This window comes from Talpa occidentalis, unplaced genomic scaffold (assembly GCF_014898055.3).
Source record: "Talpa occidentalis isolate TD23 unplaced genomic scaffold, MPIMG_talOcc4v2.1 talOcc4.6, whole genome shotgun sequence".
Lineage (NCBI taxonomy): Eukaryota > Metazoa > Chordata > Mammalia > Eulipotyphla > Talpidae > Talpa > Talpa occidentalis.
In genome coordinates, this window is record NW_023604972.1 from 118,740,304 (window position 1) to 118,761,164 (window position 20,861).

Consider the following 20,861-nt stretch of genomic DNA (forward strand, 5'->3'; position numbering starts at 1 on the left):
GAGACCAGAGCAGAATGAGGCACTGGAGGGGCACTCTGACCTCCCACTCAGCCTGCTGCTCACACTCACGTCTCATTTCAGTTTCTCTATGAAAGATCCATGGATGCCCTCGGGAAGCTGCTGAGGTCCTTGATATGGGACAATGTGAAAGGAGAAGACTGTCAAGAAATGTTTAATGTGAGTAGGCACCTCGCACACTGATTCCCCTGTTCCTAACCTGTGACCACTGCCGCCCTCCAGACTCAGCTTCTTCACGAGGACACGTCCCACCCAACCAGCCTAATCCACCATGTTGTGGAGAGGTGGACGCACTGTTGAAGATGAGGCAGAGTGAGAGTGAGAATGAGAGGAAGAGAATGCATGAATGTGAAGAATACCAAGGAAAGGACATTTATTCTCTGACCAACAGCTTCTCCGAATGTGGCTTGTTTCACAAAAAGATTGGGAAAGGGAAAGAGCCTTCAAGATCGCCGCAAAAGTGCTGACAAATGATATTGAGGTCAGTAATGCCCTAGAATGAACAGACTTCATTGCTTGCTAACAACAGGCATCTCTGTCTCGGAGGCCTCTGGAATCTAAACCCCCTGGCCTCCTATCCCCGCATGAAGTGCTTTCCAGAGAACCACCTGAGAGCTCTCTCCTCACTCTCGTGCTACAAGCACACTACACTAAAGGCGCTGGGTTACTTTGCATGCTTGTTTACCTTTCCACTGTCTTTAAAGGGAAAGTTCGAGCACATTTCATCCTAAGGAACTGCAGGGGGAAAAGAATGGAGTTAACATCCGGTGCTGGGATATTTTCAAGGCAGCCCATCACCTTTGTCCCGCAGGCACCAGAGACCTTCCAAATCGGCTCACTCCTTGGCCTCCTAGTGCCTCACTCCTGTGACACCCTCCCCACCATCCGTCAGGCAGCGGTCAGCTCCGTTATCGGTCTGTTCTGTATAAAAGGTGAGGGAAAGATGAGAAACCTACAAATGAAATGAAGGTATCTATTTTCTTTTGTTTTCAGTTTTTCTCTTTGTACATCTGAGTCCCTCTCCTCCTCCCCTCCTCCTGCGCTTTTCTCTCTGTTTGTCTCTCTCTACAGCCCCCAACCTCCCCAGTTTAGCCATTTTTAAAAAAGATTTATTTATTTTTATACAAGAACTGGGGTACAAGCCAGAGGTGCTAGGATGGGGGTGAGAGGACTCACCAGAGACAGAGCGGGGAGCAGAACAGGCAGATGACCAAAATACACTGCTGAGGGGAGCAGCGGGCAAGACAGGAGAGGTCTGCCGCGCCATGTGGGTGGCTCCCTGGCCGGCCGGAAATTGAACCTGCCTGCAGAGGCTGTGGACAGCTTCACAGCGCTGTGCTCAATCCACTGCTCCACCGGGGAGGCCCCAGTGTAGCCATTTTTAATACCTTCATTATGTTACAGAATTTGTCTCTTTTTGATCTCAAACAAATCACTCTTTTTCTCGATGGCTCTGTTTTTAAAAATAAAGATCTTAACATCAAAGCATCATAAAAATCCATTAAAGTAGGTAAAACGATTTGAGAGTGCCCAGTTTAAATGCTGAGCAATTGGGCATATTAGCAGTGCTTCCTCCATTAGATGGTTTTTTCGAAACTTTACTGGTATTATGGTGCCCAGTGACTTTCCAAGTTCTGTTAGATAACTCCATGGAGGTTTTTCCAGCTTGCACTGCATGCCCTCTTGGCTGCTCTCCAAGTGCAAATAATGGTTAAAATCAGTAAATGTAAGGAATTTTTTAAAACCTAAGTCTCTAACTGTAACCAACAATTGAGGTCTCCTTTGGGTTAAATCATCAGGTGTTTCACAAAGACAGCTCTGCCTAGTATGCACAGTTCTGTGGCAACCAGGTGTGCCCAAGGATACTGGGTCTAGATTCAGTGCCATCACGTGCCCACGTTCCACTCTCATTTAATAGGAACTCAGAAAATATTTGTTGAGTGCCTTCCAGGTGTCACACTCTGTTCTGATGCTGGAGACACAGAGATACGACAATTCTAAGCCTCACATAAGAAAAATGTGTTAAAGACAAAAGGTGGGACTTGGCTGGGTAGGGGAGATGAAGGGGAAAATAACTATCCCCCAGATTCAGAGTAGCTTTGAAAGTCCCTTGGATGTGGAAAAATAATTTCTTAAGAATTTGTGCTTTTCAGATGAACCAACAAATAACAGCAGAAATAACTATTATAGACTCTGTAAAAATATAGTAAAACAGGACGAGGGTAAGGTAAGAGAGTGTCAATTGATGGCAGGAAGGACACTGTTGGTGAGATAAAGTTTATACACACATAGAGGTGAAGATGGACCCCAAAAACTTATATAGTATTGTAAATGGACAAAAAAATTAAAAAAGAATATATGCTTTTACCAAGCTAGAAAAACAACTGAATTTAATTGAACATAGGGACAATTTCAGAAGGGGAAGAAATGTGCTAAAGAGGGACCTCATAGGAGGAAAGGAATTTGAATTCTATTACTGTTCTCTTCTTCTTCAGTCTACTTTATTTCCCTGAAGCAGGCAAAATTCCAGTCCTCAAATACTTGTTGTTAACAAGAAATCCTGCACTTCACTGTTCATTGTAACTCTTTTTCTTATTAAATCAGAAATGTAAAGAAAGACTACGATTATTAAATACCTACTAGACACAAGTTAATTACTGATAGTAAATTAACTGTTCATTTAATATCCATGGCTGTTGCTCAGGCTTTTTTTTTTTTAACTGTTCTTGAGATATAATGACATATAACATATTAGCTCCAGGAGTATAGCATATTAATTCAACATTTGTAAACATTGAGACATTAATAAGTCTAATTAATTCATTAGACTTACTACAATTACCACACTGAGTTACGATTTCTTTCTTCTGATGAGAACTTTTAAGATCTGCTCTTAGTCACAAATATACAATACAATATTATTAACTATAGTGATGCTGTACCTTACAAACCATGACATGCATTTTATAACTGGAACTTTGTATGTTTTGATGGCCTTTACCCATTTTGCCCACCACCTAGCCCCAGCCTCTGGAAAACACCAATATGTTCTCTGTATCTGTGAGTTTGGGATTTTTAAAATTTGTCTTCTAGATTCTACCTATAAATGAGATCATGTAATATTCCTCTTTCTCTCTCTGACAGATTCCACTTAGTATCGTCTCCTCGAAGTTTATCAATGTTGTCGCAAATGGCAAGATTTCATTGCTCTTTTATGACTGAATAATATTGCATTTTATATAATAACTCATCTTCTTTATGCATTCATCCATCTGTAGACACTTAGTGCTTCATGTCTTACTTATTTTAAATAATGCTGCAATGAACATGGGAATGCTTATATTTTCCTGAGTTAGTTTTTGAATTCTTCAAATATATACCCAAAAATGGGATTTCTGGATCCTATGAAATGCCCATTTTAAATTTTTTGAGAAGCCTCCACACCATTTCCCATAGTGGCTGTACCAATTTCTATTCCCACCATCGTGCTGTGGTTTAGATACGTACTTCCCTGATGATTAGTGATGTTGAGCACACTTTTGTGCCTGTTGTGAAGCATGTGAGTTATTAGGAAATGGTGGTAGGAAGGAGGGGGTGGAGCAGCTCATGACACAGAAGAAAACTGAGGCCGTTGGCAGATGTCTTGAGGGGGGTGTGTGTTTGTGTATATGTGCATTTTGAGTATGTCCGCATGGCTCAGTTCAACTGGTGTGCTCTTTTATGCACTCACATACTTTTGCAGAATTCAGAATATGCTAGAAATGTTCTCTAACTTACCAGTTTCACTCGAACAAGTTTGCATTTTCAGCAAGCCTGCTCTGCTTTACTGCTGACTCCACTGAAGTTCCATTCTGCAGTAAGCAACACTGTGGAAAGTGGAAAAGTAACAAGTATAATAGCTAGCTTACATTAACAAGTGCATACATGATTGTTGGTATTGATTGACAAATGCAGGCCTAAATGGTAATGTATGATGCCGTTTGCATGTTTTCTCTGGAAAATTGTTTATTCAGATCCTATATCCATTTTTATTGGATTCTTTCTTTTATTTTACTATTGAGTGGCAAGTCTTCTGCAAATATTTCTTCCATTTGGTAGGTTATTACTCAATCATTTTTGAGGGTTTTGACATTAAGAAATACGCCATTTAATTGAACCACAGAAAGCTGTGCTTTAAGCCCAGTTCTACTGACTCCCAAGTGTTCCTTTACTAGGTAGTGTGTTCCATTGGGTTAGGCTTCCATAAAATGATTCAGCTGTTAATTTCCGCAATTGTGATACATCTAAACACCAACCAAAACCATCACCATTTAGTTCTGCATTTGTAAATCAATACCAACAATCACGTATGCACTTGTTAATGTAAGCTATTATACTTGTTACTTTTCCATTTTCCACAGTGTTGCTCACTGCAGAGTGGAACTCCAGTGGAGTCAGCGGTAAAACGGAGTAGTGTAAGGCGGAGCATTAGTGTCAGACAAACCACAGTTCAAATTTCAGCTCTCCTGTTTTCACTCATTGTATGACCATGGTCAAATGACTTCACATCTCTCTGCCTCATCTGCAAAATAGGGGCAGTAACAGGAGAGTCCACCTCAACAATATTTTGAGTAACAAATGAGCTCATTGCAAGCAGAGTATGTAGCATGGTATCTGATATGTAGAAACTCTTCAATACGTGTTTGCTTGTGTCCTCACCATCTCATCAGACAGGCTTGCATTAAAGGGACCCAGCAGCTGATTGAGTATCACATCAAAATAGAATCAGCCCAAACTTGCTGGGTCTTTTAACTTTTATATATGTCTCCTTTATTGATTTTAGGCATTCAACTGGAAATGGAAAGACTGAAGTATTTGCAGGAAGGCCTGGAATGTGATGATGTACAGGTCCACATCAACATTTCTGCTAAAATATCAAAGGTAATAGATATGGAGGACCCGATTTATGTGCTGTTTGGAAATTCCAGTGCTTTCTATTATCTCAAATATTGTATTGAGATATTGTAGGCATCCAGGTATGAAGTGAGGTGGTTGCTGACATGAACCTTTCTGGGTGCATTTTCAGATTGTCAGCAAGCTTATCCCAAGAGAAGAGATTCAGATGTTCCTAGAGGAAACCCTGGATGGCCTGGAGAGCCTCAACCCCACGTGTGCAAGGGCCTGCGGCATGTGGATGATCACTGTCCTGAAACAGCATGGAGCAGCTTTGAAAGATCAGGTGAACCCACAGCCAGTTTGACATTGAACAGAATTGTAACACTTGTGAAATGCCAAGTCATTTGCTGATTCTCAGCTTGTCCTCTGACGGGCAATAGGCAAGAGCATGTACGGCCTCATAAAGACTCCTCAGAGACTGAAGTTGTAGATTCACAGCCAGGGTCATGTTGAGTGTCCATCTCTGCCTGTTCCAACTGTCTCTCTAGTCTGTGTTCATAAAACTTTTCCACTGTGTTATCCTCTGGTCAGAGGAAGCAGCTCAGAACCAAGGGAAGAGGGATTATAGAAAAGCTCTGTGAGGATGGCAGTGATGGCAGATGCCTGTGAGATGGTCAGAGTCAGCAGAGTTTCTCATCCCACTGTTGTTCTTCCACACACATTAGGGTTTATTTTCTGGTGAGGAAGGCTGTAGCTGGAGAATTAATTAAGAGGAAAGTCCTCATTTTTTCCTCCCAATGAAAAGAAAAAAGTGAACAGGATTTAAATTCAGGAAAGTTGGTTAAGATCGCCAAATGGAGATGCTCTAGCTTCTCTCTTGAAGTCAGAAACAGAACAAAAGCAACTCAAAGAGTAATAAGGAGGAAAAGATTCATTCACTCAATGAAGGCAACCTAAGGGGAATGGAAGAAAGAAGGCATGGTCCCAGAGCCCAGAGTCAGTCACCCCAAATTAAGGAATTCTCCAAAACATGACTTTTGTGTAAGAGAATTATAAATGACCTCTATGCTAATTACTTTCCAATCAGTTTTTTCAAGAACATTTATTGAGTACATACAGTGTGACAGGCACTGGACTAAGCAAGGAAGAGTAGAATCAAAGGTTAATAAATTTGGACTGTCCATTATTTTTGTATTTAGCATGGAGGTATTTGTTCCTATATGGGTAAAGGCTTCCAAAGGAACTTTCCAGACATCGCTGAAATGGAACTCAGTGGTAATTATGTTTGCAGAGTATTTATGATTAAGAAATTATAGCTCAAAGAAAATGCTAAATTTAAAACTGTCCATGTAAAACAGAAAGAAAATACTAGAAGTAAGATTACTTTGGCATAGAGACACCCTTCTCCATGTCAAAAATACAAATGTATAATATCATCCCTTACTGCCACAGGTTAACATCCAAATTCAAAAGATCACGTTCAAAGATGATCTCGCTTCTTCTTTTCTATCAAGTTATCTTCCTTTTATCACCCTTCTTCTCTCTGTTCCAAATGGGACCAATCTTATTCCAGAAACCGTTTCCATATTTGTTTGTGCTCATACTCTTGTGTTACTCTTTTTAATTGGGGTTTTATTTTTTACAGCAGTTTTATGGGAAAACTGAGTAGAAAGCAGAGTTCCCATGTACCTCCTGTCCTGCTCCTCCACATCCTCCCCAACCTGCCCTGCCCCAGTGACAAATCTATTATCATATAATCACCCAAAATCCATAATTTGCTTTAGGGTTCACTCCTGGTTTTGAATATTCCGTGTATTTTGACAAATGTTTACTGACATGCATCCCCCTTACAGTATAGTAACCTGCAGAAAAGTTCTACTGTTCTCAAATAACTTTGTCTTCCACCAGTTCTCAGGCTTTTTGATTTTATATCTTTACCTTGTTCTTTCTAAGTAACTTGTCTCTGCCTACCATCTGCACCTTGCCTTTTGAAATGGCTGCATATCCTTCAAGAACCAGACCAAAATGACCTCCATTGTTCTGGTTTCTCGTGTCAGTGCAGTGCGTCTCTTATCTACCACTCACCATATACTTATGACTTTTGGAGATTTGACAAGTTGTTCCTTTTGAGGAAAGGGCTACATCTTACTTATCTTTAATAAGTTCCCTCACAATACCGAGCACAACACCCAGCAAATTGCAACTTTTCACAAAATATTTGCTGATCAGAATAAACACCCAATTTATTCCTCCTACACAGATAGGACACATTTAGAATAGCTTCTTGGTTTTTTAGCATTATTTACAATCCATTACCCACAATATGCTGACCACATGAAACCATTCCTGGAGAGAGAAAATGGTGACTAATGTCTGATCTGACTTTTTTCTTTGTAGCTGTTGGATATCTTGAGCATAATTTACCATCACATGCCAGTGCTCAGACAAAGAGAGGAGAGTTTTCAGTTTGTGCTGGAAGCCATTTCCCAGGTAGCGAGCTTTCACATGGGTGCCGTCGTGGCCAGCCTTGTACAGAAGCCACTGCCCTTTGACAGGTAGATTCTAACCGAACCGGCCCGTTCTCCCAAAAAAGTCATTCTGCAAGAATTTGTGGTTTGAAAGACAGATAACAGTGGTTGAAAACATCACAACTGGTTAATAATTGTAAAATTGGTATTGAATCGCAAGTAATGTTTACCCAAGTATTTTTCATATATGTAATGATAATGATTTTTTAATACACCATGGGAGAGAAGAATAAGTGAGAGTAAAAAAGTAACATTTCTCCTCTTTCTGGTTACCCAAAATACACCTAAATGAGAAATTGCTGTCTTAATGGACATTATCAAACCTCAGTATCTCAAAATGCTGGACAGCTAAATAATAGATCCTTATTACTCCAGACATGTCAACATGTCCACCTGGGCTTGGAATTCTGATTAGTTTTAATATTTTTAAGCGAGTCAGTTGAAAAAGCTCATATTCCGAGGAGTTGTGCCTTAACAGCTTCCTGTCCTGTCACCCTAGGGACATAAAGACATTGTGGAGGTCTCTGGCTGAGCACCCAGCCTGCAGGGGGAAGCTCTTGCAAGCCTTAGTAGACAATCTGGCGAACCAGTTAGAAGATGACCTAGCCGGGATCGATGCTATTGCAGTGAGTTGGGCAACCCATGGCAGGTGTGGGCCCCACGCCATGATTGCTCCCATCCGGGACTCGGTGATGCAGGATTAATCCCACCTCTTCCCCTCTGATACCTTGATTTTGAATCAATGCCAATTTATACTAGACAAATACAGCAGCAGTCCTCTCTGTGGCTGATCACTTTTAGAAGCAAATTTCTCCTTAGCCAAAGGAAACCAGTGTATCTATATTTCCAAATTAGTCTTCAAGATCTCCAAAGTGCCCTCTTTTATCAAAAGACCCACACCCCACTTCATGTTGCCTGACTAGTACCCCCCGGAGCTTGGAGTCATCCAACACGGCAGTCCTGAGGGAGAGCATAGTCTGAGCCAAGATGCTTCCAGACAAGAAGAAAAGCCCTGTTTTGTGGGGTTTTACCATGAGCATGATCAAGTTGGAAAGCCATCACTTAGGGAGAACACAAACTTGAAGGTCAGCCCAGGGAGAAAATGTCCTTGAGAAAATGAGTCTGTCTGATGTCGAGGTCCTTCTCCCCTCAGGTGGCCTGCGCCATACATGAAGTGGTGTCCGCAGGCACCCCTGTCACACACTTATACCCAGAGCTGTTCGCTCTTCTCCTGAAGCTGGTGAGCTGCACTCTGGGCCAGAAGCTGCCCACTTCTTCCTTGAATCGCCGCCGGCGGGTGATGCCACAGGGAGAACGACAGCAGCTGGCAGATCCCTGCAGGTATGTGGTCAGGCCAGGAGGGTACAGCCTCCAGGAGAGGGACTGTGGAAGTCAAGGTCTGCTCCCCATGAAGAAACTAGGCTCTGCTAACCTTATGCCTTGTATCCCTTCTTCTCTGAGCCAAGACACAGTGGCATTGCCCCAAAGGGTCACATAACAAATAAGCAGCTGTGTCATTTCACCTAGAGAGCCTTCTCTGTTTCCTGTGGTTACTTTCATTGAGATCTTTTACAAGGAAAGCTGGAAGTCTGTGATAAAGCCACCAAAGGCAAGAAGAAAAATAAAAATAAATACTCTTTTATTAAATCTAAGACTATACTGATTGCAATATTAATTTATGGACCATTGAGAAAGAAGAAGTTCTGATTAAGCCATGAATCGATGTTTTCATGTTCTTTCAAGTTTTTATTTCGCATTTATCCAAAGAACTCTTCCAGGATTATTGTGTATCAATTTTTATTCTATATTCTGTGGTTCTGTTTCTCTACCCCTTTGCATAACTTTTCATTCTGATGCCATATCAACCTTTTTAAAGATATTTTTATTGGGGCCTCCCCGGTGGCGCAGCGGTTGAGCGCTGGGTTGTGAAGCTGCCCGCGGCCTCTGCGGTGCCGGATCGATCCCCGGCTGCTCCCCGGCCACCGGAGGAGGGTCCCACATGGCGCGCAGACCTCTCCTGCCGCCCGCTGCCCCCCTCAGCAGTGTACCTCGGTCCTTCTGCCTGCTCTGCTCCCTGCTCTGGCTCTGGTGAATTCTCTCACCCTCCCGTGCTTCTGACTGTACCCAGTGCATGTATAAACAAAACAAACAAACCAGCAAACAAATAAATAAACATGCCTCTATTAAAAAAAAAAATATTTTTATTGGGTTATATTTTTAACCACATTATGAATAGATTTGATGTAGAGATAATATTTTGAATTCTTTTTAATTTTACTTATTGTTATTAAAGTACCATTGTTTTACTTCCTTGGCAGTGCTTTGACAGTGTAGGATTTTCCCCTTCAGATGTAGTCACCATAGTATCCCCACCACTGAAGCACCCGTGGCCCCCACCGTAGAGCACTGCAGTTAGGTTCAGCACACACAGTTCTGCTAATACTAAGTTTACTAAAATGGCGATACAATGAAGAGCCAGGCCATATCCACGCATGGTCACGTGCTTGGGCAACAGCGGCTACAGCATAACCACTGTAACACTCTGTCTGTTGCAGATGCATCCTGATTCCCAAGGTGCTCTTTTAGAATCAGTAAAATGTGGTATTTTGCCCTTCCCATCCTGAGGGTTCATTTTCTCATAAGAGATTGTCAAGATTTTGTGGCATTACTTACTAGCTCCAATCATCTTGATGTGCCCCTTGGTCCCCAAAGTAAAGTGTGAAATGAGACTGCCTGTTTCTGCCTTGAATAGCTTCCCTTAACCCTGGAGTAAGGGAGCGTAATGGGCAACAGGAAGTGTGAACTCGGAAGTTCGCAATCCCCCACGTGGGGTTAGCTTACGTCTCTGAGGCCTGCTGTCTCCTTCAGGCTGTCCACTGCAACTCTGAGGTGCGTGCAAGCCCAGGCCATGAAAGAAGGCCTTGCCAAGGAATCTGATGAGGGGGACAACTTATGGATCCTGCTCTGCAGTCCCAGTACCCACCACATAGGAGTCTGTGCACTGGCCAGGTAAGGTGCAGATATCCTAGAGCTGGATACAAAAGAGAAAACTAAAAGCAGAGTAAAAATGCAATGCAGGCAGCTTAACTGAGAGCAACCGACTCTCCAAGGACTTACAGTCAAGAAGAAAGAAGGAGTAAAGAGCAAGGGGATTGGGGAAAGATGGCAGAATCAGCCTCTAAGCTCAACACCCCCTCAAAAACCAGTACTCCAACAAACGGTTTGAGGCAAGTGACACTTTAATGGGGCACCTGAATAGAATCTTCTACAGTATATGCCTTGGTGCTCGTTTATGGCACATTTCCTTTTTCGGTGACTTTTTTTCCTGATAAAGGAAAGAGTAACATTTCTTGTATTGTTTAGAAAGAAAGAGGTCTCTGCTACACCTGGGGCCTTGCGTTTTCTAGGAGCATGGCAGTGTGGCAACACGGAGTCATCCTGGACACCACCAAGCAACTCCTCTCATCTCTCACCTCCTCCTCGGAGAACTACCGCATCACCGGCACAGCTTTCTTCTCGGAGGCAAGAGCAAGCAGTCCTCAGAGCAGGCTTTCTGGGTCCCCTTAGGGTCTTTCTCTCAGGACCAGGAGTTCAGTGGTAGCTGGAACCAGGAGATTGCGACCTTCTTGGAGAACTTTGGTAGTGGAGAGGTCCGTCTGCTACTGGAGATAGCCGAGCAGGGAGTGAGAGAGGAAAAACCCACCGTCAACTGCTTCCTGTCCTCTGGTCTTTAGAAATCAGCCTCCCAGAACAGAAAGGGGTGGAGACTAAATCTGAGGACTTTTGTCAATAAGTCTATTTTTGTCCCATAAGTCTATTAGGAAGTATATTCGTGGTCCCTGTTGGCCCTGGGATAAAGGCTATCCCAGACCACCCAGAGAAGGAAGGTTGCCTGCAGCCTGTTTTCCTGCCCCACTTCTCAGGTTAGATGAACTTCTTACCGAGGTATTCAGGTTGCCGTCACCACGTGCCCTTGTCCAGTAGGCTGTTCACATCTAGAGCCTCATTTCTCTGAAACTTAGTGACTCACCCAAGGGTTTACTCCTCTGTTCCTCGTTCATTCTAGGTCTAACATCTCTGGCACTCCGCTGTAGGGATGCCGCTCCCTTAACTAAGGGGTGGGGGGAACCGTATCATTTTCAGCTGGTGCGAGAGCCGATCCTTTGGAAGCAAGAGAATCTCCAAGATATTCTCATCTTGATGGATCACAGCGCCTGGGACGCCAATGCCACTCTCAGGCAAATGGCCATCCGAGGCCTCGGTAATATGACTTCTGGAGCCCCCAACAAGGTAAAAGGAGGTTTTTGGAGGGGTGGGAGGTCACTTATTTAAGTAGTATTTGAATATTATTTCCTAAACTATACCGCATGGTTTCAAAGAAATTAAATGAAAATCCAAATTTTTGAGTGGTGACTCTTGGACTGAAGTCCATGACACCCTAACAGACTTTCAGCCCCCTTGCTTAGGGTCTCCTCCCCTCTCCCAGATATAAGTAGTACAATTTTTGAGATTAAGAGACCTTATTTCAAAACAGGTAAAGAAGCATAAGCACATAATATTAGAGTCTGTTATCAGAGGCCTGTATCACCTGGCCCGCACAGAAGTCGTATGTGAAAGCTTGAAGGCTCTGAAAAAGATCCTGGAGCTGCTAATAGACCGAGATGTGAGCTTCTACTTCAAAGAAATAGTGCTGCAAACAAGAACCTTCTTTGAAGACGTAAGTGAGGCTGTTCAGGAATCTTGCCTCCACATAAAAATGAATGAACAGACAAAGGTTCAGGCAGTGCTTGTGGTGGACAATGTCAGTGTCCGTTGGCCTGCCCTGGGGATCATCAGCACAGAGGTCACCAGGACAATTCCTGTCCAGGCTGTTGACTTCCTGAGTCTCTCTGCCTGAGGGTGCTCTCTGGCCTGGGAATTACGAGCAGAGTGGAGCAGAGAAGGACCCTCAAACAATAAGAAATAGAATTTATAGATAACTTTGTAGCTTTCCCACCCCTCAGCGGGATTGAACTCCAATGGTCCATGCAAGGGGCACATTCATGCTGGCCCCTGACATAACTTTCCTCTCTTCCCCTATCTCGTTACCACTCCCCATAAGGCTTCCTGGGCTCGCCTCCCAAATAAGTAACTTATGCCTAAGTCCTCATCTCAAAATTTGCATTGGCAGCAATACAAAATATGACAATACTCAGTACAGCAGTAGGGCCCACATGGAGACACCATCCCCTCCAGGACTGTCTTTGTGAAATCCAAGAGTCAAAGAATCAAATGTTTGCCTGGGTCATTTCATCCAGGAGTCAGTATAAACTATAGTTCATGGGCCAAATTTGCTCCACAACCCCTTACTACAAGTATAGTTTTATTGGGATACAGCCACGGTCATCAGTCACATATTGTCTTGGACAGCTTCACATTCCTTCTCAGAGTTGATTGGTTGTTATAGAAACCACATGGCCCTCAAAGTCTAAATAATTTACAGTCTGGCCTTTCATAGAACAAGTAAGTCAATCCTTGATCTAGTCCACTGTCCTAATTTCAAAAAAAGATTTGTCAGGCATCCTTGCTAGAGGGGGGTCATTTTCCTTTATACCTTCTGGGAAACTAGACTATCATTTATTCTTGGTATACTTACTCTCATCAATATAAAAACCTATTTCACATCTAACTTAAATCTGTTTTTTGTGATGTGAACCTGTTTCCTCATGTTGTGATCTGGACCTATTTCCTCATGTGGTATCAGAGGAGGTGGAAAAGGGCTAGCTGCCTCCTGTAGTGCCTCCTTCCTAAACATTAAGGCTTTATTACATTACATTTTTACCTCCCAGTGTCAAGGCTGGAAAGTCTTCATTTCTTTCGTTACTCATCATAAACCTAATTTATTTTTGTCAACAAGAAACCTACTTTATTTCTTTATCGAAGTAACATTAGTTTACTTTACTGGTTGTGAATTAAAAGTATAGGGTCTCCCCTGTCAGATGCTGTTACCACACCACACCCACCACCAAGCTGCCCACAGTTCACCTGGTCCACGTGTGCCCTCCCCACCAGGCTATCGGCCTTCTGCCTCCCGTCAGCCTAATTCTTCAGCTCTTTAAATATTTTACAACCCAGAAACTGTGTTGATCTCTAAATGAGACTTGAGAAGTATGAATAGACTCTGAAGAAAAATTACCTCTCAAGTCCAATCTTTTCCTATTCACTTCAGTTTTTTGTTTTGTGTTTTAATCATGCCCTAATTCTCCCTAACTCTTTGGTGACTTATTAACCATACAGACCCTTAGATTTCAGTCTGCCACATGTACCCACAGATGGTAATTCTTCAGGTTTGAATTTTTCAGTTTCCCAGCCTACATCTGGTCTCTGACAGCAGCATTCTGCTTTGATCCAATGACTTTTCCAATTTATCAATATTACTTTTAATTTTCACCTTGTCCTCAAAATGCTTCATGTGCACCCATTCCGTTTAGTATCTTCTGTAAAATAACAAATATATTCTTTCTTTTCATTTCACAGATAATTGGTGACAGTCTTTTATCTGGCTAATGTCACCCACACAAAGCCCCACAAACTTGGTTTCCTGGGGGTTGTTGTTGATACAGTGATAATAATGTGTTTCTACTTACTTTTCTGTTACATGAGAGCGCAGCTCATGTACACATTTAGTTTTTCCAGCTTTTCCCTAAGGAGTCATTTTTAGTACTTCTGGAGATCTTTATTAACTTTCTTTCTCATGGCATTTCATTTATGTGCCCACTTCTTACGCACTTTATTTGACATCAAAGTTAACTTTCCCATCCCCCCCCTTCATATTTTTAGGAATGGTTTATGTTGACCCTGATCATTAATAATTAACAAACAGAATAACAGTTATTACTAATAATTGGTAGCAGACTATTAGCACCTAATAGTCTGCTCTCCAGGATGATGTTTTCCTTTATCTCTCTGCCTTCATATGGGTGTTTTGAACTGTTTCCCTAGATCTGGAGAAAAAAAAAAAACTGAATATTCATCAGCATTTGTTGGAATTTTAAACCATGTCAGCAAGTATCTTAGATCATAAAAGGCCAGCTTTCTTTACCACCTTAAACTTTGGTCTTTCAAACCACTGCCTGCCATCCTGAACAACCCCCAAGAAGCTCCGTAGCTCCACACATGCAGAGAGGTTATTCAACCTCTTAGACCCGAGGCCCAAATTTCTAAGCTGCCTGTAATCCCTTTAGAAAGTATTTTCAATCTTGAAAAAGTGTCCTAGGCCTTGGCCAATGTAGACTAGAGGTCTCACAACTCTCGGCTTATGATATAATTGGGCTAAGTTATGTAAAATCCAAAATAAGCAAGAACCCTCCCAGGCCTTCTGCTCCCTTATCATTCCCGTGGTCGTCTTTCCCTGTTAGCTGTTCAAGGGCAGAAATCGAATGTCCAACTCTAGGGAAGCACTTAAGCTGCAGACCATGGTTATTTAACCTTGCGTAGCGTAGGCCAAGAGCTGCTGGGAAAGAAAGGAGTGTTCTTGGAACTTGTGGGAATTGTGAGAAGAATGCACTGGCCCTCGGGCTCCATTCTTTCTTTGCTGAAGGCGGGCAGGGGAGGAGAGGTGAGGGGGGTGCCATCAGGGAGCGGCAGGGAAAGGTCTCACCCACAAAATGCATCTCTTGCCACAGGAGCAGGATGATGTAAGACTGACTGCTATCCTCTTATTTGAGAATCTGGCATCCCTAACAGGAAGAAGGTGGAAAGTTTTTTTTGCTGAAGAAATAAAAAAGAGCATGATTTCATTCCTTCTGCACCTCTGGGACCCCAATCCCAAGATTGGCGCTGTAAGTGGTCTGGCCCACAGCCCCGCCCCTCCTCTTCTCCTAGTGGCCTCAGTGCCAGAAGCCTGGTGTCGCCGGCCTAGAGGCCAGACCTGAACACACCACTGCCCACCATTCTGAGTGCTGCTCTGGCTGCTTTTTTGCCATCTTGCCAAGTTGGCATCTCCATCCTTAAAACTGAGAAGGTGCCAGCATGGACTACAAAGCCTTTCTCCTCCCTGACTTCCTTTTCAACACTGGTCAACGTTCTTTCCTTTCTGGAAGGGGATCCCAGCATTATGGACTGGGATGCAGAAAACTGTTTGTTTTTGTATTTTTAGGCTTGCCGCGATGTCCTGATCACTAGCATTCCCTTTCTGGGCCTCCAAGAAGTCAGTGGCGTATTAGACCATCTCCTTGATGGTCAGGATCTCCCAAGGGCCAGGGATTTCTATAGGCAATTCTGCATAAAACTGGTGAGCGCACAGTAGGTGACACCTCCAGAAACAGACAGGACAGAAGTCGGGGCAAATTCCAGACGGGCAGACACCACAGTGAGGAATCCTGGCCAGCACTGAGCTGGCTTGGGAAGACAGTGGTGATTTTTGGTACCTTACAGCATTACCCTCTCTGCTCCTTCCCCTGGTCCTGACTGCGGTCGGGTCGCTTAGATTCCTGAAACACATCTGCTGATTAGCGCTCTAAGTCTCGGTACCTTCCTGATTAAATATAGATTGAACTAGTCATCAGATGTTTTCCGATAGAATAGTTAATGACTGTGTGAGTGTTCGCTGGTCTTTAGATGTCCCTTCTTGGGAAGCTACGGGATGCTGCCTTTGACAAAGCTCACTTGCCAGTGCCTTCTGTGAAATGCACATCTCCTTTAGGCAAAGAGAAACCAGGAAATCCTGTGGATTCTCCACACCCACTCCTTCACCTTCTTCAACAGCAGCTGGGAGATGATCAGGAGCACTGCCATCAAGCTCACAGGTGAGGGCACATCCTATGCCCCCGGCTGGTGCGTTGGCAGTTTTCCAACTAGAGTTGGCTCTGACGGGAAGCTGCCCCAGTGCGTAAGCTGCTGTGAGCTCCATGGCCAAAGAAAAGGCCGAAAGGAATGCATTTTATGTCTCGCAACACCTCCCCTCGGAGGAACCTGATCTCTTTGTAAATGAAGATTTATACTGATTCTGCCTTCCAGGCACTCACTCTCCTCCCACCACACAGAAGTGGCCCTCCATGCACCCTCTGCTTCCAAGTCATCACTCCTTCTTTTCCCCAAACCCACTGCCACATTTACCTGTTTTCCTCCCACTCACCCCTGACTTCACCCATAGTCAGCCTCCAAAGTGCTGGTCGAGCAGAGAGCTTTGGTACCAACATGATACAAAAGAAAGCATGTTTGCGTGGGGCCTGCTGACCCTTGGCTCTGCAGTGTGGTTCTGGATAATTCACTTACATTCTCTGCATGGCCTCTCTGTCTGATATATGGAATAAAAGAGAAATAAGTAAATCTCTGAGGGCCCATCTAGTCTGCAGTCCCACGTCATATCATGAAACCTGTTTCAAGTATTACAGTGAGTGTGAACACTTGTTGAGCCACATTTAAAACTGAGTTCAAATTCAGCCTAAGATTCCCTATCAGATCATACACATGATCCCCCCAACTACTTTGTAAAAGTTTTCAAAGACAAGAACCCAGTCTTAGACATTTTAGACACCCTGACAACATCTGGCTTCCCCTGGGAGGACACTGTGTGAGCTTTCCAGATACACATGTGTGAGGGCCACCTGCAGACATCACGTGGGTGGGGGAGTGGTGCCAGGGGGTCGTAGATTTGGCTGCTTTATTAGACCAGAACATTGACGTTCTGCCCTGGACTGACGTCCATGGCCACCTGCCCTGTAATGAAATCAGTCTCTTTGTCTCTATCGACTCTAGATGCCATTATTGCCAATTTGACCAGTCAATACCTGATGCTGTTAGACCAGGACCAGCTGACCACACGTGAGTACCGAGCCCAGTCTCTGCCCAGTGTGTTCCTAATTCTTAGAGAGAGAAAATCTAGTGCTGCTCCGAGTCCACGGTGGCCCAGGCTTTGGAAATCCCAGTGTCCCAATATTGTCTCTGAAGCTCCCTGGACACGGGAATTTCTGCAGGATGTAAGCCACCCTCAGCTGCCGGTCTTTGCTGGCAGACTTTCCCAACAGACTATGCTGTTCCGGTTGTCTAAACATATTGATTGCAAGCTCAGGGCCTTTTCTTCCTTTATTTCAATGTTAATATCGATTCTCAATTTGTGGCTCCAAATCCTACCTCTTAGGATACAGTGTGAGCATGGAGACCTGAGCCCCACATAGGGCTGCCCCTCGATGGGGAGCCTCACAGTGTTTGGACTCTGCTTTCCTTACTCGCCTGTGCTGTTCTGTCCATTTCAGGGCTGCAAGCACTTCGGCAAGACCCCTGTGTCAGTGTCCAGAGAGCAGCAGAAGCTGCCTTGCAGAGCCTCCTGAGAAGGTGTAAAGAAATAAGGATCCCTCCATAAAGCATGAGGAAATAAACTGCTAGGCTTTTTCTATAACTGCCTCCTGTCTTCATCCTCATAACTCACAACTTGCAGCATCCTAGCATCTAGCAAAGAGCCTTCCTGTTATTTGATGGAATCAGGTAGAATGACCACATGAAACACACATTGGCACTGAAACACACATTGGCACATTGGGTGTGTCTAGACCCTAGTCTTGGAAGGCTTCACCCTAACAAGAAGTTCCAGGACTTCTTTTATTACTTCCCAGCTCCATCCCTTACTAGCCGTGTGACTTGGGAAAATCACTTAACCTCTCCATTCTTCAATTTCCACATCTGTAAAATGAGAATAATAATTATCTACTTCAAGGTGCTATTGTAAGGATTACATGAGTAATGTGTAAAGCATTTAGAAACCTGGCACAACATCACTGTTAAGTAAATGTTAACCACATAAAATAAATATTAATAAATGTATCATTAGAATCACAACAAAGATTTACATAAGCTCAGTGCTTTGTGCACAAAGCCAGAGGATAAGTCTGCCCGGCGTGTAGCCAGGTCTGTGCTGCAGGTGAAGCAACCTCCCTTCACCTGGTCAGGAGACCCAGGCTCGGGGAGGTACTCCTGCCCCCCCCCCCCCGCTGCTCCTCGTCACTACAATGCCTGATCAAAGCCTTCTTACCTACTCTCATGAAATTCAGACTAGGCTGCCGTCAGCTGAGTGACAGGAGAAATTTAGGTCTCTGCACGCTCCCCAACAATTATTTCTAATAATCCCAACTGCTACTATTCACTGTCAGAGGATCACCGCCCACCCTCCTGGATTCCTTTCTTCCCAGGCCATCTTCCCCAGCAACCCTCTGTGGTTCAGCTCTGCAGTTCAAACATGGGCATATTATCCAAGTGAGAAAAACTTCTCGAGGGTCTCAGGGAAATAGAGATACAGAGGAAAAGCATGTTCAAGTACTCTTGAAGAAATTACAGATTCCTTTTAGTCTCACTCCTGTTACTTGCCTATTATTCGCACATGTAATCATTTTTCAACTTGTGTTTACTTCACGATGGAGTGTCGGCGATATTCTTAGACTACTTATTCAGATAACCCTGCTTTGAAGGACTCTGAATCACATTATTTTGCAATTCAGTCCTCTGCCCTTTCACCCAACAATGAGAGCCAGTGTTCTGCTGGCAAATCAGGGACGTTTAGCTTGGCTGACACTGCTAAGAAAGCAGTTTTACCAGAAAAAGAGGAGAACAAAGATCAAGAGTGGGAATAAAGAAAAGGCTTCCAGAGAAAGAAGTCAGGGGAATTGCTCAATTGGAATTGTCACTGTGCAACCATGGTTTTAAAGCGAAAAACACAACAACAGGCACTACTTTTGGATCCCTCAAGAGAGTCCAAAATGATAACAATGATTTCTAATAGTGTTTTACTATGACTTGATTTGGCCCCCAACCCCACCATTACCCTTCAGGTGACCCAAGTATGAAACTCTAGAATACTCGGTCAGTTAGACACAGTGGTAGCCTGTGAGCTAATAGGATCTTTAATCTAAGACCTTGACAGGGTAATTTTCTAATAAGTAATTTTCAAAAGTACATAGCTTTTCTTAGAAAATATCATTTCTTGGAATTTCTCTAACACATTAATTTCATGTATCTCTAAAACTTGGACAATAGAAAACATGACAGAGTCAACAGCAGCATGGGGGAGAAAAAGTGAAAACTGCCAAATAGGGATATGTGTGTGTGGGTGTGTGTGTGGGTGTAAAATCCATTAAGTCATGACCTGGAAAGTTGCATTTGCTTCTTACCTCTACTTTACCAAACTTTACTCAGCAAAACACCCTTACTTATTTGTATTCCTCTGGAAAAACTGCCCTTTTTTATTTTTGAATTTAATCCAGCGTATTATGTGTTGGATTTTATTTATTGAAGTATGTGATTATCCTAAGAGCCAGATCAATTTGGAGAATAAAAAATTTTATAAATTTCTGTGACTCACAGATTCTTTTTCAATTTGGGAGCCATGAAAAAACACAAGATAAGAAATCCTTCCTCCTCTGTTATGTTCCACTTTCTACAAATATTCTCAGCGGTAAGTCCTGAGGATTAAATTGACCAAAGTCCTAAGACCTTCTTAATAGCACAGTGATCAAAATGAAACTCTCTCTTGGATTTGGAGACCCTGAAGAATTGCTTATTATTAGCCTGTAAAACAGATGAACCAGTACTATTAAAATTTTCTAGGAAGGACAGGGGGCTAGAAATCATCTCAACTCCAATCCCAATGGAATCATAGGAAAATCATTAAATACACTGTTAGGATAATTTCCCAGAGAAATCAGATGGCCCTCAGAGAGGTGGAGAGAGAGATTTACTTGTCACACCGGTGGGCTCAGTGGGATAGCTCCCAAAAGGCTGAGCACCCAAGAGTAAAAATGGTAGGGTTTTATAGAGTTTGTATGAGGAAACTTGCTATCCCATCCATCATAGCATAAACATTCTTTATTGTTCGGGAAGAGGGTCAAGATAGCCGTGGCTACCACTGTGAACCAGCAGTGCAGGACACCCAGCAACTTCTCTGCTCCAGCAAGCAGCAGAATCTTAGGAGCAGACACCCCCAAGCAGTAGACTTGGGAAACTTCAACCCCACATCCGAAACACAGAGGCTGTGCTCAGGGTTGAGATCATGAGAATGTACCAGGCATGTAGGTGGGGTTAACAGGCCTGGGGCAAGGATTGTGGGATGTCAGTTTCCCAATCTGTCATGTAGAGGTTAGAATAAAGCCTGTGGGACTATCACAACTGGCTTTATCAAGAGATAAGGAGGGTTAAAGAGCAAAGGCTCTAATAATGAATGACAAAACTCAGGGAGACAGATTTAAACCTTGACTCCTGTTTCCTTACTTGTCAACTCTTAATAAACATTTTTCTCAAAGTCAGTGTCATAGAATTGACTTCTAATAACATTAGGCAGCAAGCCCATTGCTCAGTAACAAAACTGTGCACCATGTCCATGTAAACAGTCAACCATTACATTTTTAAGAGATGAAAGGTACTTTGGAAGATGCCTCATCATTATCCCATAGCTATTTAATTTTATTAGGTGAT

At 43.3% G+C, this 20,861-nt stretch overlaps 1 protein-coding gene across 1 annotated transcript in view; it reads left to right on the forward strand.

Moving 5' to 3' along the window:
- The window catches only part of MROH2B (maestro heat like repeat family member 2B), a 53,948-nt gene extending 36,164 nt beyond the window's left edge, over window positions 1–17,784 (forward strand). The window contains 17 exon segments of the mRNA XM_037529777.2: window positions 82–177; window positions 410–499; window positions 830–950; window positions 4,841–4,938; window positions 5,084–5,236; window positions 7,291–7,448; window positions 7,921–8,047; window positions 8,575–8,762; window positions 10,290–10,430; window positions 10,829–10,943; window positions 11,565–11,711; window positions 11,956–12,138; window positions 15,086–15,241; window positions 15,559–15,693; window positions 16,105–16,207; window positions 17,160–17,225; window positions 17,657–17,784. Coding sequence (XP_037385674.1) covers window positions 82–177; window positions 410–499; window positions 830–950; window positions 4,841–4,938; window positions 5,084–5,236; window positions 7,291–7,448; window positions 7,921–8,047; window positions 8,575–8,762; window positions 10,290–10,430; window positions 10,829–10,943; window positions 11,565–11,711; window positions 11,956–12,138; window positions 15,086–15,241; window positions 15,559–15,693; window positions 16,105–16,207; window positions 17,160–17,225; window positions 17,657–17,763 — 2,184 coding nt within the window. The 3' untranslated portion in view covers window positions 17,764–17,784.
- The last annotated feature ends 3,077 nt before the right edge of the window (window positions 17,785–20,861 follow it).